The 16,761-nt window shown below is 45.2% G+C and overlaps 1 protein-coding gene across 10 annotated transcripts in view; it reads left to right on the plus strand.

The window, feature by feature from the left end:
• Window positions 1–16,761, plus strand: part of LOC139270052 (multiple PDZ domain protein) — a 401,342-nt gene that overhangs the window by 193,168 nt on the left and 191,413 nt on the right. For all 10 annotated transcript variants that reach the window (XM_070888410.1, XM_070888412.1, XM_070888415.1 and 7 more), the window contains one exon: window positions 2,813–2,924. In XM_070888410.1, the coding sequence (XP_070744511.1) occupies window positions 2,813–2,924 (112 nt within the window). The remainder of the gene's footprint in view (window positions 1–2,812; window positions 2,925–16,761) is intronic.

The raw sequence follows: 16,761 nt of genomic DNA on the forward strand, positions 1-16,761 counted from the left end.
GGAAGGCACTCCAAATGGTAGCCTATTAAATTGATATAGGCCTAGATGAGTATTTATCGTCAAACATGACTTGGACTACTCATCTAGTTCAAGCTGTAAGTAGGCATTCGTAAGATCCAGTTTTGAGAAGATCTGACCACCTGTCAGTGTTGTGAACAAATCTTCTATATTCGGCAATGTATTGGGGACATTACCCTCTAGAACCTGGTTCACGGTTACTTTATAAATCATCACACAATCTTACTTGCCATTGGACTTGGGTACAACAACAATGGGTGTAGCCCAATTACATTGATCTATCTTACATATAATGTTCTCAGTCTCTAGTCTTTTGAGTTCTTGCTCAACTTTCTCCTTGAGTGCATATGGTACGGAACGTGGCTTGTAGTAAACCGATCTAGTGTCCTTCTGTACCCTGACACTCGCCTTGAAGCCTTGGATCGGACTGCCCGTTTCTCAGAACACCTTCGGATACATCTTGATAACCTCATCCGTTGATGAAAATCTCGCTTCCACACAGAAAATCTCGCTCCAATCCAGCTTCAGTGAGCTCAACCAATTTCTTCCTAGTAAGGCAGACTTGTCTCCTTTCACTACTATTAGAGGCAAGTTCTGAAATTGATCTTTATATTTCACCGATACAGTGATACAGTCTACTACAGGAATTTTCTCTCCCAAGTAGCCTCGCAGCTCTATCTTGGATTTGTCCAGTTGAAAATCACGCAATTTGTCACGATATAGTGACTCTAGTACTACACTCACGGATGCACCCGTGTCAATTTCCATTGGTATCTTGAATCCCGCAACATCCATGTGGATTTTGATGCTTTCCGAATCGCTGTCCATTAACCTCGTGTTCCTGATGACATCCTGTTGTTGTTCTTCCATGCTATGTAATCTCTTGGGATTTCTACTCATAGCTTTGAACGCTGGACTCATAGCTTTAAAAGCTGGTTTACCCTTCAGTCGGCATGCCTTCGCAAGATGCCCAGTCTTTCTGCAGAAGAAACACTCTGCCTTCATGTATGGACAACTTTGAGCAATATGTTGTCCCAGGCACCTATAGCACGACTTTGACGCTCTGTTAGAATTTCCAGTTTCTGAGACTTTCGGCCATTCCCGTCTTTTACTTTGAACCTGTAGGTGATTTACCTCAGTTGACTGACGATCGTAATCATTATTTAATTCTCGGGAATATTGTTCGGCCATGCTCATCAACATTGCTGTCTGACAAGCAATCTCAACAGTCACGTCATCCGCCATCAATAACTTCCTTCTGATCGCATCATTTTTCACCCCACAAACAAAACGATCCCGTAATGTTCGGTTTTGAAAGTTTCCAAAATTACAGTGCATCGATAGCTTTTTTAATGCTTCAATGTAGTCACTGATACTTCATCAGCCTTTTGATTCCGAATCCCAAAACGATAGCTTTCAGCAATTTCTAACGGTTTGGCGTTATAGTGCTGCTCCAGCTTCGTTAAAATCTCTTTAAGCGTTGTGTCCTTTGGCTCGTCAGGCACAAACATATTTACAAGAGTATCATATAATGCCGGATCTGCCTCTGATAAAAAGATCGCTTTCTTACGTTCCAACACAGCCCGGTTCTGGACTGCATTGTCTGGAACTTCGATTACGTTATTTGCAATGAAATACAATTCTAGCCGATCCACATATGCTTTAAAACATTCCCGGTCATGTCTATATTCTCCCAAATGTCCCAATACACCTGCCATTTTAATCTCTAGCTGTTCACACTGTCTGCTGTATTTTATCTCGGATTTTGTAGCTTTTTCCAAAGCCAGAAACTTCCAAAGTCTCTCTGTTGGCTGGCTGAATCCTTCACCAACAAAAATTAAGCTTTAAATCATCCGAAAAATCCCATCTTCCGTCGCCAAATGTGATATTTTCACAGAGCACAGCACACACAGCTTCCTAACATGGCAGGCAGCTCTCTCGGAAGTCTCCGGAAATCTGCCTGAGCTGTTTAATATTAACCCTGCACTTGCAGTACACAATACGTCCACATCCACAGTGTGGAGCTACAAACATTACAAGCTTACAGACATTACAGGACATGCTTTCTCTGTGCTTTTCTTCTCCTGTCCAAGTGTCAGCTGTGGCTCAGTGGGTAGCACACTCGCCTCTGAGTCAGAAGGTTGTGGGTTCAAATCCCGTTCCAGGGATTTGAACACAAATCTAGGCTGACACTCCAGTGCAGCACTGAGAGAGTGCTGCACTGTCGGTTTTCAGATGAGTCGTTAAACTGCGGCTCCGTCTGCCTTCTCAGGTGGATGTAAAAGATCCCATGGCACTATTTCGAAGAAGAACGGGAATTATTCCCGGTGTCCTGGCCAATATTGACTGGGGCCAATCCCTCAATCAACATCACAAAAACAGATTATCTGGTCATTATCACATTGTTGTTTGAGGGAACTTGCTGCGTACAAATTGGCTGCTGCGTTCTACATTACAATGGTGACTACACTCCAAAAATACTTCATTGGCTGTAAAGCGCTTTGAGATGTCCGGTGGCCGTGAAAGGTGCTATATAAATCCAAGTCTTTTTTTATTACTCACAAGGTTCAAACAGAGGAAATAATACAAACTCGGTATATTCATAATGGCAAAGAAAGAAGTGGTTTTTGGAGCTCTTCAACACCTTGCAGAGATATAAAACATTGTAACAAGTGCCTTGACCAGGAGCAGGGTGCAACTATCTAAAAGATTTTAGAGTATATCACCTTTCCCCTTCTAGCATGGTACTTTAAAGTTTTTAAATAGTTTATAAAAATTATTTTGCTCTTTTAAGGATGTACAGGAAACTTCACCGGGTGATTGCAGTGTATCCTCCACTGAAGAGATGTCCTTTGCCAGAAGATTTGAGAAAATGATTACCATCGCAAAAGGCAATGCTAGCCTTGGTATGTGTTCAATATATTAGTCTGCTGCTAAAGATACTGTTTCTTGTAATCACATTTTTAAGTCTTTCTGTTTATTATAAAGCCTTGCTGCCTAATATAGATTCAATAAATAATGCTGTCAGATTCCTAGTAAACACGGCTTTTATAGTCTTAGCAGTTTTCAGAGTTTGAGCGTGGCAATCTCAGGGGGGTAGCAACATTGGCCCCAAGTCACAGCACAGATCCAGCATTTGATTTTAGCTCACACTTTTTTCATTGAAAATCCATATGAAGTTAAAAATACACAAATCTAGTTTATAATCTGGGTTTTGCTGCCACCTGCTGTATATAACTACAATTCAGTATTTGCAGTTTATTGCTTCAATATAGAAAATCAGTTTGAGGATGATGGCAAGGGACAGCAACATTTTGTTTTGTAGATGTTGCAGCAGCTGTGGTTTTGGGGGGGGGGGGGGGGAGGGGTTATTTAAACTTGAAATATGGTTTTCATACTTAACTTGTGTGTAGTTCAGAATGTAACCAGAACTGTACAATTTGAATCTGACTTTCTAACGTGTTGCATGCAGAAGTTCTAATCAAACCAAGGTCTTCCTATAAGTTGTGCATCTAACCACAGAAATATTTGCTCTGGTTACTGCAGAACATCAACCCCATCTATTACATTCTCTCTTTTGGTCCTGGATGTAGAATCAGTTTGGGTGGAGATAAGGAATAATAAGGGTAAGAAGTCACTGATGGGCGTCGTCGATAGGCTACACCGTTGGATGGAGTATAAATCAAGAAATAATGGAGGCTTGTAAAAAAAAAGGAATGACAATAATCGTGGGTGATTTTAATCTTCTTATTGATTGGAGAAATTAAATTGGCCAAGGTAGCCTTGAGGGAAGAGTTCATAGAATGTATCTGGGATAGTTTCCTTGAACAGTATGTTAAGGAACCAACCAGGGAGAAGGCTATCTTAGATCTGGTATTGTGTAACGAGGCAGGATTAATAAATGATCTAGTAAAGGATCCACTAGGAAAGAGTGATCATAGTATGGTTGAATTTCAAAATCAGTTGGAAAGTGAGAAAGTTTGATCTCAAACCAGTGTCCTGAGCTTAAATAAAGGAGACTATAAAGGTATGAAAGCAGAGTTGGCTAAAGTGGATTGGGAAAACAGATTAAAGTGTAAGACGGTTGAGGAGCAGTGGCAGACATTTAAGGAGATATTTCATAACTCAACAACAATATATTCGAGTGAGAAGGAAAGACTTTGAGAAGGGATAACCATCCATGTCTAAATAAGGAAATAAAGGATGGTATCAAATTGAAAACAATGGCATACAAAGTTTCCAAGATTAGTGGGAGGCCAGAGGATTGGGAAACTTAAAAAAAACCCAGCAAAGAACAATTAAAAAAAAATAGAGAGGGAAGATAGATTATGAAATTAAACTAGCAAGAAATATAAAAACAGATAGTAAAAGTTTCTACAGGTATATAAAAAGGAAGAGAGTGGCTAAAGTAAAGGTTGGTCCCTTAGAGGATGAGATTGGGGAATAGGGAAATGGCAGCGACCTTGAACAAATATTTTGTAACGGTCTTCACGGTAGAAGACACTAAAAGCAACCCAATCAAAGATTATCAAGGGGCTATAGGGAGGGGGGAGCTCAAAACAATCGCTGTCACTAAAGAAAAAGTACTTGGTAAAATAATAGGACTAAATGTGGACAATGCTCCTGGACCTGATGGCCTGCATCCTAGGGTCTTAAAAGAAATGAATGCAGAGATAGTGGATGCATTGGTTGCAATCTACCAAAAATCCCTGGATTCTGGAGTGGTCCCAGCGGATTGGAAGACTGCAAATGTAACGCCCCTATTTAAAAAAGGAGGGAGACAGAAAGCAGGAAACTATCGACCAGTTAGCCTAACATCTGTTGGGAAAATGTTGGAGTCCATTATTACAGAAGCAGTAGCAGGACATTTGGAAAAACATAATACAGTCAAGCAGAGTTAACATGGTTTTATGAAAGGGAAATCATGTTTGACAAATTTACTGGAGTTCTTTAAAGAGGTAATGAGCAGGGTTGACAAGGGGGAACCAGTGGACATGGTGTATTTGGATTTCCAGAAGGCATTCGATAAGGTGCCACATAAAAGGATACTGCGCAAGTTAAGAGCTCACGGGTTTGGGGGTAATATATTAGCATGGAAAGAGGATTGGCTAACTAACAGAAAACACAGAGTCGGGATAAATGGGTAATTTTCCTGTTGACAAACGGTATCTAGTGGGGTACCACAGGGATTGGTGCTGCGGCCTCAACTATTTACAATCTATATTAATGACTTGGATGAAGCGACCAAGTGTAATGTAGGCAAGTTTGCTGATGATACAAAGATGGGTGGGAAAGCAAGTTGTGAAGACACAAATAATCTGCAAAGGGATATAGACAGGCTCAGTGAGTGGGCAAACATTTGGCAGATGGAATATAATGTGGGAAGTGTGAGGTTATCCACTTTGGCAGAAAAAAAAATAAAAAGCTACTAATTATTATTTAAATGGAGAGAGATTACAAAATGCTGCAGTACAGAGGGACCTAGGGGTCCTTGTGCATGAAACACAAAAAGTTAATATGTAGGTACAGCAAGTAATCAGAAAGGCGAATGGAATGTTGGCCTTTATTACAAGGGGAATGGAGTATAAAAGCAGGGAAGTCCTACTACAACTGGACAGGGTATTGCTGAGGCCACACCTAGAGTACTGTGTACAGTTTTCGTCTGCTTATTTAAGGAGGGATATACTTGCATTGGAGGCAGTTTAGAGAAGATTCACTCGGTGAATTCCTGAGATGAAGGGGTTGACTTATGAGGAAAGGTTGAGCAGGTTAGGCCTATACTCATTGGAGTTTAGAAGAATGAGAGGTGATCTTATTGAAACATATAAGATACTGAGGGGGCTCGACAAGGTAGATGCAGAGAGGATGTTTACACTTGTGGGGGAATCAAGAACTAGGGCATAGTTTAAGAATAAGAGGTCACCTATTTAGAACTGTGATGAGGAGGAATTTCTTCTCTTTGAGGGTCATAAGTCTGTGGAATTCTCCGCCCCAGAGATCTGTGGAGACTGGATCATTGAATATATTAAAGGTGTAGATAGACAGATTATTGAACGATAAGGGTTGAAGGATTATGGGGAGTGAGTAGGGAAGTGGAGCTGAGCCCAAGATCAGATCAACCATGATCTTATTAAATGGCGGAGCAGGCCCGAGGGGCCAATGGTCTACTCCTGCTCCTATTTCTTATGTTCTTATGTAAGGAGCAATTGACTGCACGCACGTGGCCTTGCAAGCTGCATTCCAGAATGCACAGGTCTTCAAAAACAGAAAAGGATACCATTCCCCAAATGTGCAACTGGTGTGCAACCACATGCAGTGAATCCTCGCAATCAATGCTCGTTATCCTGGAAGCATACATGGCATCTTTTTCCTGCGGGAGAGCACTGTGCCTCAATTGTTTCAGCCACCTACGGCCAGGCTACTTGGGGACAAGGATAATAGGGCCTGGCCATGTGGCTAATGACGCCCCCCCCCCCCCCCTGCCTTCTGTACCACAGAGCTGGAGGAATGCTACAATGAGAACCATGCCATCACCCACAACATCATAGAGCAGACTATGGGGGTCCTGAAGCAACGATTCCGATGCCTGGACCGCTCTGGAGGCAGCCTTCAATACTCCCTGCAACAGGTCTCACTATTCATTGAGGTGTGCTGCTTGCTGCGCAACTTGGCCATCATGAGGGCCCAGGCCTTGCCAGTGGGGATCGAAGGCCCACCTCAGGAAGGCAAGGAGGAGGAACAAAAGCATACCGTGCCTCGAATGAACAGTAACACGACGAGGACCAGCAGCATGCACGGTGGAGGCAGTGTGCCAATGTTGGCGTCGGCAGGGCCATTCGGCGGTGGCTCATAAGGGAACACTTCGCTTAAATGGTGTGTGCTGAGGGATGCAGCTAATAATGAGCATGCACTGAGGCACGATAATGCCACCTCTCCGTTATAGGTCAATAGTCATACACCAGAGGCTGAATAACCCCAAAAACCCAACCTCCCTCAAAGAAAACAAAATGGGGCACCCCCCGCTTCAGAGAATATAACAGTTGAATAACATTTAGTCCTTTTCAACATAGGGTCCATGGCCAAACCTTTCATCAGTGGGTCTTGCGAAGGCATTTCCCACCCCTCTGCCTCTCCCCCTTCCCTCGTCCACTGCTCTTCAGTGGGTCCTCAGTGCCTGCAGCAAGGTCGCTTGAGGCCTGCTGTGTGTTTGAGGGAGACAGGACAGATAGCCTATCACGGTGCTCTGGGCCTGGAAGGCCCGTGCTGACAGCCGCGTCTGAGCATGGGCGGCAGCAGTGTGGGATAGCTAAGGTGCAGACCACGGCAGTGCAAAGGCGGAATGACAGTGGGAATGGGAGACCGCATGATGTCCTCCTGAAAGAGGACATCACGTTCCATCTGGACCGACGACCTGCCACTCCCCCCGGGGCAGAGCCTCAACATCTGGAGCAATCTGGTGGAGCAGATTGCTGGCCTACGTCGGCACCGTTACTTCCTCGTTGGACTGATGGGCCCCAGACACAATGGCAGCAGTTAGTGTTTGCGTGGTATCAATTTGACCTTGCATTAGAGCTGACAGCGCATTGACGCCAGCACACACTGACGACATGGCAGAATGCAGGTGTTGAGATCTCGGCCTGCCATGTCAGCTATGGTCCGTGCCATTATGTCTTTGACCCCATGGTCACTTGTGGCGTCGAGCATCCATTGTAATTGTCCAAGGATGGGCTCGATGGGCACCCAACCCGCAAATGCCATGGTTGAGGCGGCCTCCACCACATTCAATGCATGTGCTTCGACGATCGACAGGATCCTCTACAATGCACCAATGAGATTGTGGTGCATCTGCATTGATTCCCTGGACATAACCTCCAAGTCCAGTACCTCATCTGCCTGTCTGTGAGCAGGACTTATGGGCCCGACTTGCCCTCCAGAGAGAGAGCCTCCAAGCTTCCCTTCGTGCTGGGCATTGCTGCAGGCCACTAGGGCCAAGAGGTTCAGCCAACCTTGGGAAGACAGCCTCTTTGACTGAAGTGCACTCCCCACTCGATCCAACTGTGGACGTCTCGCTCTGTACCGGCACACTGCTTTGCACCTCCTCCTCCTCCTCATCTTCCCCATCATTTGAAGATGTAGGTTGATGGGCAGGCTAGCGCTCTTCTGGCTCATTATTTGTAAGCACAAAGTAACAAGTACAGATATCATCGAATCATAGAAATTTACAAGGACGGAGGCCATTCGGCCCATTTTGTCAATGCCGGCTGGCAAAGAGCTACCAGCCTAATTCCACTTTCCAGCTCTTGGTCCGCAGCCTTGTAGGTTACTTCAAGTCCATGTCCAAGTATTTTTTAAATGTGGGGGTTTCTGCCTCAACCACTTATTCTGGGTGAAAAAATTTCCCCTCAAATCCCTTCTAAACCTCCTATGAATTATTTTAAGTCCATACCCCCTGATTGTTGACCCCTCTGCTAAGGAAAATAGGTCCTTCCTCTCCACTCTATCTAGGCCCCTCATAATTTTATACACCTCAATTAGGTCTCCCCTCATCCTCCTCTGTTCCAAAGAAAACAAATCCAGCCTATCCAATCTTTCCTTATAGCTAAAATTCTCCAGTCCAGGCAACGTCCTCGTAAATCTCCTCTGTATCCTCTTGAATGCAATCACATCTTTCCTGTAATGTGTGATCAGAACTGCATGCAGTACTCTAGCTGTGGCCTAACTAGTGTTTTATATAGTTCAAACATAACTTCCCTGCTCTTATATTCTGTGCCTCAGCTAATAAAGGCATGTATCCCGTATGGCTTCTAAACCACCTTATCTACCTGTCCTGCTACCTTCAGGGATCTGTGAACATGCACTCCAAAATCTCTGTTCCTTTACACGTCTCCGAGTCCTACCATTTATTGTGTATTCCCGTGCCTTGTTAGCCTTCCCCAATGCATAACCTCACACTTCTCTCTATTGAATTCCATTTGCCACTGTTCTGCCCACCTGACCAGTGGTATCTTCCTGCAGTCTACAGCTTCCTTCATTATCAACCACATGGCCAATTTTTGTATCATAGAAACATAGAAATATAGAAAATAAGTGCAGGAGTAAGCCATTCAACCCTTCGAGCCTGCACCACCATTCAATAAGATCATGGCTGATCATTCACCTCAGTACCCGTTTCCTGCTTTCTCTCCACACCCCTTGATCCCTTTAGCCATCAGGACCATATCTAACTCTCTCTTGAATATATCCAAAGAACTGGCATCAACAACTCTCTGCGGTAGAGAATTCCACAGGTTAACAACTCTGAGTGAAGATGTTTCTCCTCGTCTCGGTCCTAAATGGCTTACCCCTTATCCTTAGACTATGTCCGCTGGTTCTGGACTTCCCCAACATTGAGAACATTCTTCCTGCCTCTAACCTGTCCAGTCCTGTCAGAATTTTAGATGTTTCTGTGAGATCCCCTCTTATTCTTCTAAAATCCAGTGAATACAGGCCCAGTCGATCCAGTCTCTCCTCATATGTTAGTCCCGCCATCCCAGGAATCAGTCTGGTAAACCTTCGCTGCACTCCCTCAATAGCAAAACGTCCTTCCTCAGATTAGGAGACCAAAACTGAACACAATATTCCAGGTGAGGCCTCACCAAGGCCCTGTACAACTGCATTAAGACCTCCCTGCTCCTACACTCAAATCCTCTATCTATGAAGGCCAACATACCATTTGCCGCCTTCAACGAATGCTGTACCTGCATGCCAACTTTCAATGCTTGATGTACCATGACACCCAGGTCTCTTTGCACCTCCCCTTTTCCTAATCTGCCGCCATTCAGATAATATTCTACCTTCATGTTTTTGTCACCAAAGTGGACAACCTCACATTTATCTGCATTATTCTGCATCTGCCATGCATTTGCCCACTCACCTAACTTGTCCAAGTCACCCTGCAGCCTCTTAGCATCCTCCTCACAGCTCACACCGCCGCCCAGATTAGTGTCATCTGCAAACTTGGAGATATTACACTCAATTCCTTCATCTAAATCATTGATGTATATTGTAAATAACTGGGGTCCCAGCACTGATCCCTGCGGCACTCCACTAGTCACTGCCTGCCATTCTGAAAAGGACCCGTTTATCCCGACTGTCTGCTTCCTGTCTGCCAACTAGTTCTCTATCCACATCAGTACATTACCCCCAATACCATGTGCTTCAATTTTGCACACCAATCTTTTGTGTGGGACCTTGTCAAAAGCCTTTTGAAAGTCCAAATACACCACATCCACTGGTTCTCCCATGTCCACTTTACTAGTTATATCCTCAAAAAAGTGTAGAAGATTTGTCAAGCATGATTCCCCTTTCATAAATCCATGCTGACTTGGACCAATCCTGTTACTGCTTTCCAAATGCGCTGCTATTTCATCTTTAATAATTGATTCCAACATTTTCCCCACTACTGATGTCAGGCTAACCGGTCTATAATTCCCCGTTTTCTCTCTCCTTTTTGAAAAAATGGTGTTAAATTAGCTACCCACCAGTCCATAGGAACTGATCCAGAGTCGATAGACTGTTGGAAAATGATCACCAATGCATCCAATATTTCTATTGCCACTTCCTTAAGTACTCAGAGATGCAGACTATCATGCCCTGGGGATTTATCGGCCTTCAATCCCATCAATTTCCCGAACACAATTTCCTGACTAATAAGGATTTCCTTCAGTTCCTCCTTCTCGCTAGACCCTCGGCCCCCTAGTATTTCCGGAAGGTTATATGTGTTTTCCTTTGTGAAGACAGAACCAAAGTATTTATTCAGTTGGTCTGCCATTTCTTTGTTCCCCATTAAAAATTCACCTGATTCTGACTGCAAAGGACCTATGTTTGTCTTCACTAATCTTTTTCTCTTCACATATCTATAGAAGCTTTTGCAGTCAGTTTTTATGTTCCCAGCAAGCTTCCTCTCATACTCTATTTCCCCCCTCCTAATTAAACCCTTTGTCCTCCTCTGCTGAATTCTAAGTTTCTCCCAGTCCTCGGGTTTGCTGCTTTGTCTGGCCAATTAAATGCCTCTTCCTTGGATTTAACACTATCCCTAATTTCCCTTGTTAGCCACGGTTGAGCCACGTTCCCTGCTTTATTTTTACTCCAGACAGGTATGTACAATTGTTGAAGTTCATCCATGTGATCGTTAAATGTTTGCCATTGCCTATCCACCGTCAACCCTTTAAGTATCACTCGCCAGTCTATTCTAGTCAATTCACGTCTCATACCATCGAAGTTACCTTTCCTTCAGTTCAGGACCCTTGTCTCTGAATTAACTGTGTCACTCTCCATCTTAATAAAGAATTCTACCATATTATGGTCACTCTTCCCCAAGGGGCCTCGCACAATAAGATTGCTAATTAGTCCTTTCTCATTACACATCACCCAGTCTAGGATGGCCAGCCCTCTAATTGGTTCCTCGACATATTGGTCTAGAAAACCATCCCTGATACACTCCAGGAAATCGTCCTCTACCCTATTGCTTTCAGTTTGATTAGCCCAATCTATATGTAGATTAAAGTCTCCCATGATAACTGCTGTACCTTTATTGCACGCGTCCCTAATTTCTTGTTTGATGCCATCTCCAACCTCGCTACTACTGTTTGGTGGTCTGTACACAACTTCCACTAGCGTTTTCTGCCCTTTGGTATTCTGCAGCTCTACCCATACAGATTGCACATCATACAAGCTAATGTCCTTCCTTCCTTGCGTTAGTTTCCTCTTTACCCAGCAATGCTGCTCCACCTCCTTTTCCTTTGTCTATCCTTTCTGAATGTTGAGTTCCCAGCCTTGGTCACCCTGGAACCATGTCTCCATAATCCCAATTATATCATATTCGTTAATAGCTGCTTGCGCAGTAATTCATCCACCTTATTACGAATACTCCTTGCATTGAGGCACAGAGTCTTCAGGCTTGTCTTTTTAACACACTTTATCCCTTTTAGAATTTTGCTGTAATGTGGCCCTTTTTGATTTTTGATCTCTGCCCTCCACCTTTACTTTTCTTCTTTCTATCTTTTGCTTCTGCCTCCATTTTACTTCCCTCTGACTCCCTGCATAGGTTCCCATTCCCCTGCCATGTTAGTTTAACCCCTCCACAACAGCACTAGCAAACACTCCCTCAGGACATTGGTCCCGGTCCTGCCCGGGTGCAGACCATCCAGTTTGTACTGGTCCCACCTCCCCCAGAACTGGTTCCAATGTCCCAGGACTTTGAATCCCTCCCTCCTGCATCACTCCTCAAGCCACGTATTCATCTTAGCTATCTTGCTATTCTTACTCTGACTAGCACGTGGCACTGGTAGCAATCCTGAGATTACTACCTTTTGAGGTCCTACTTTTTAATTTAACTCCTAGCTCCCTAAACTCAGCTTGGAGGACCTCATCCCATTTTTTACCTATATCGTTGATACCTATATGTACCACGACAGCTGGCTGTTCACCCTCCCCCTCCAGAATGCGCTGCAGCCGCTCCGAGACACCTTTGATCCTTGCACCATGGAGGCAACATACCATCCTGGAGTCTCGTTTGCGGCGGCAGAAACGCCTATCTATTCCCCTTACAATAGAATCCCCCCCCCTTACAATAGAATCCCCTATCACTATAGCTCTCCCACTGTTGTTCCTGCCCTCCTGTGCAGCAGAGCCACCCCTGGTGCCATGGACTTGGCTGCTGTTGCCTTCCCCTGATGAGTCATCTCCCCCCAACAATACCCAAGGTGGTATATTTGTTTTGGAGGGAGATACCCGCAGGGGACCCCTGCACTACCTTCCTTCCACTGCTCTTCCTGATGGTCACCCATTCCCTATCGGCCTGTGTAACCTTTACCTGCGGTGTGTCCAACTCACTAAACGTACTATTCACGACACCCTCAGCATCTGCAAACTTCTTAATCATACCCCCTACATTCACGACTGATATATACCACAAAAAACAAAGGACTTAGTACTGAGCCCTGTGGAACCCTACTGGAAACAGCCTTCCAGTCACAAAAACATCCATCAACCATTACCCTTTGTTTCCTGCCTCTGAGCCAATTTTGGATCCAACTTGCCATTTTGCCTTGGATCCCATGGGCTTTTCTTTTCGAGATCAGTCTGCCATGTGGGACCTTATCAGAAGCCTTGCTAAAATCCATATAGACTACATCAAACGCTCTACCCTCATCGACCCTCTGTTATCTCCTGAAAAAATTCAATCAAGTTAGTCAGACACTACCTTTGTTTAACAAATCCATGCTAACTGTCCTTGATTAATCCGTATCTTTCTAAATGTAGATTTTTTCTACATTTTTTCCCACCACCAAGGTTAAACTGACTGGCCTGTAATTACTCGGTCTATCTCTGTCTCCTTGTTTAAACAATGGTACAACGTTAGCAGTCCTCCGGCACCACACCTGTAGCCAGAGAGGTTTGGAAAATGGTGGTCAGAGCCTCTGCTATTTCCACTTTTGCTTCTCTTAACAACCTGGGATACATTTCATCCGAGCCTGGGGATTTATCCACTTTCAAAGATCATAAACCCCTTCATACTTCCTCTCACACTGTTATTTCTATCTGCAAGATGATTAAAAAAAAATTGGAATGGGTGTTGAAGGTGTGCCACGTTGTGTCTGAGTCTGAAAAGGACATCACCAACATGTGCATGGCCTGTCAGGAGGTCGCTCCGATTAGACCAAGGAAGAATACACATCTTCACGGCTCTGGGTATTAATTCAACAGCTCTAACTCCATTAGCAAGTTTAGTAGCAGCTTAGCTTCGAATCACATGGCGAGGGAGGGCAAGATAGTATGCAGGTATAGCAAGTAATCAGGAAGGCAAATGGAATGTTGGCATTTATTACGAGGGATTGGAGTATAAAAGCAGAATTGTCCTGCTACAACTGTACAGGGTATTGGTCAGGCCACACCTGGAGTATTGCGTACAGTTTTGGTCTCCTTATTTAATTAGGGATATACTTGCATTGGAAGCAGTTCAGAGAAAGTTCACTCGATTGATTCCTGAGATGAAGGGATTGACTTATGAAGAAAGGTTGAGCAGGTTGGGCCTGTACTCATTGGAGTTCAGAAGAATGAGAGGTGATCTTATTGAGACATGTAAGATAATGAAGGGGCGCGACAAGGTAGATGCAGAGTGGATGTTTCCACTCATGGGGGAATCTAGGACTGGGGGGCATAGTTTTAGAATAAGGGGTCGCCCACTTAAAACTGAGATGTGGAGAAATTTCTTCTCCGAGGAATCTAAACGTGTGTAATTCTCTGCCCCAGAGAGCTGTGAAGGCTGAGTCATTAAATATATTTAAGGCGGAGATCCGACAGATTTTTGAGCGATAAGGGAGTGAAGGGTTATGGGGAGCGGGCAGGGAAGTGGAGCTGAGTCCATGATCAGATCAGCCATGATATTGAATGCGGAGCAGGCTTGAGGTGCCAAATGGCCTACTCCTGCTCCTATTTCTTACGTTCTTATGTAAGATGCAGCTATTGTGAAACTGTCCTAGAATATAAACAGAATGGTTTCACAAGCAGGTATTAATGACATCCAAAGTGCACTGTCACTTCCAAGTGGAGAGTCAGCATAAGATATAAAGATCCACAGAAATGTACAAAGTATTATTTATTTCCCAAGTATATAGCAAGTTGCAATTAAGTTATCAGCTGGGGAGAGGGCAGGAAGGCAAGAAGACGGTGGACATTGTTATTTTGGTTGCAATATCTTGACAGACATGTGGCCTCAAGGCTAAGGGGACTCTCACAAAACGGCCATCTCATTCATATACCATCATTGTCGAGCAGGGGATCTGCCTCCTGGCCCTCCAGCGCCATGATTGCAGTGCCCATGAGGCAGTACAACCGCTTCTAGTCGGTCAGGTTCTGCAGGTAGGGCTGGCCTTCCCCCCCGATGATCCAATTCGCGCAGATTGTGCGCAAGTTTGTCCCGCAATGACAAAAGCAAAAAGTTGTTCATGCTGTGTAGGTGCTGGTGTGCTGGATGTGTCTGCATTAGGGTACTCTCAAGTAAGATGGCGAAGTGTGCATATCGGCATTTCACGGTGCGTGGCATCGCACAGTGGATGTGTGAAAGTTGGGTCTGGGGCACAAGCAGCTACCAGTATGTAAGAGACTCAGGACTGGCACCGCATATGAAGACCTGAAATGTGCTGCTCGGTGGGCTCAGGCTGAGTAAAGAGCTAGAAGGTAAGAGACACTTGGATGGGCAGGGCATGTTTGGTGAGGCGATGGCGATATCTCAGGCTGGCTTCAGCAATGAGGAGCATGGCCTGGTACACATAGAGAAGGGGTAGTCAGTGCAATGTCTTTACATTTTGTGGGCGAGTGAGGTTCACATGAAAGCATTGGAAGGTGAATGCAAAGGGTACGCACCCTGACGACCATAGTAAGACCGTTGAAAGTATTGTGACATTGGGTCGCTGTTGTTGGCAACGCACTCCGAGCTGTAACGTACTCAGCCACGAACCTCCAGAGTCTTCTGAAATCCCAAGTCGCTGGCATTCATCCCCCTCCAGACTGGAGGGCACTCCAGCGACTCTCCATTGCCTCCAGCAAGGCATCAAGGATGGTGGGTGAGAAGCGGGTAGATAGCTGGTGTTATCCTTGATTCTCTCTTTTCACGCTCTGTAGACCTTGTGGCAATAGAACTGCACATGCACGAACTTGAGTTGCCAGCCGTTCCCGGGGTCTGACTCGGAGTTCCGCGCATGCGCAATGGGTCCGCCAAATTTACCGACCAAACTTTCGTCATCAAACCCCTACCCCCACCTCTGGTATGCAACGGCTGAGTTAGCACCCGTCAGCTCCTCGCCCGATTCTCTCAAATTTCTGGGCGCAAACTTTTTCAAGGCACTAAAATTACCGCTCCGTCTGAGTTATGGTCCAAGGGCCAGATTTTCCGGTCTTCTGCACTCCATTTTTTGCCCCGGAGTACCGGCAATGGTGGCGGTGAGGTCTTCTGGGCGGGCAGTCAGCTTCCAGGCCCCGCAGCGATCCTCGGGTCCGGTTTTGCGGTGGAGCTGAGCAGCATCGCCCGGTGTGCAGCGCCCTTGGTTGCGACACCAGCGCGAGTTTGAGCTCCTGCCCGACCCATCCGCCCGGAAGTGCGTCCCACAATGACTGCCTGGGAAATCAGGGCAGTCCAACCGTCCCATAGGCAAAGAGGTGAGTAATGGACCCTGAGGTAAATGTGATTGTTTTTTCTTTTAATTTTTTTTAGTGATTTGTGTTGTGGTGGCGTTGGCAATGTTTTGGGAATGTTCTTGTGATTTTTTTTAAGATCTCACCCCGCCCCCCCTCCCCCCCCCCCCCACCCTCAGACATCTCTCAGAGCGCGCCCGGCTCTTTAGCTCGGGAGTTTCCCATCCTTGCGCCAAGAGAGGTGTACAATGCCTCCCTTAGCGCAGGGCCCAGATGCCCAAATGTAACTACTAAAGCCTAAACTATTACCGGCCACTAACTTTCGCGCCCCGCCGCCGTTATCGCCCCAAAATCATAAAAGCCTAAAATCCAACCACAAATGAGGCAGGACCGAATTTCTCCCCCATTGTGTTTTAAAGTCTCTGGTCCCAGGCGCTCGGTAGAAATGGTTTGGCAGTCCTTCCCTTTTGGCTGTGAACGGGATGACAACGGAGACAAAGACAGTCAGGTTTTTAAATAGAAGCTGAGAGGGTCAGTCTCAAATAGATAATGCAAGCTGGTTTGTTACGA

The sequence above is a fragment of the Pristiophorus japonicus genome, chromosome 1 (assembly GCF_044704955.1).
Source record: "Pristiophorus japonicus isolate sPriJap1 chromosome 1, sPriJap1.hap1, whole genome shotgun sequence".
NCBI lineage: Eukaryota > Metazoa > Chordata > Chondrichthyes > Pristiophoridae > Pristiophorus > Pristiophorus japonicus.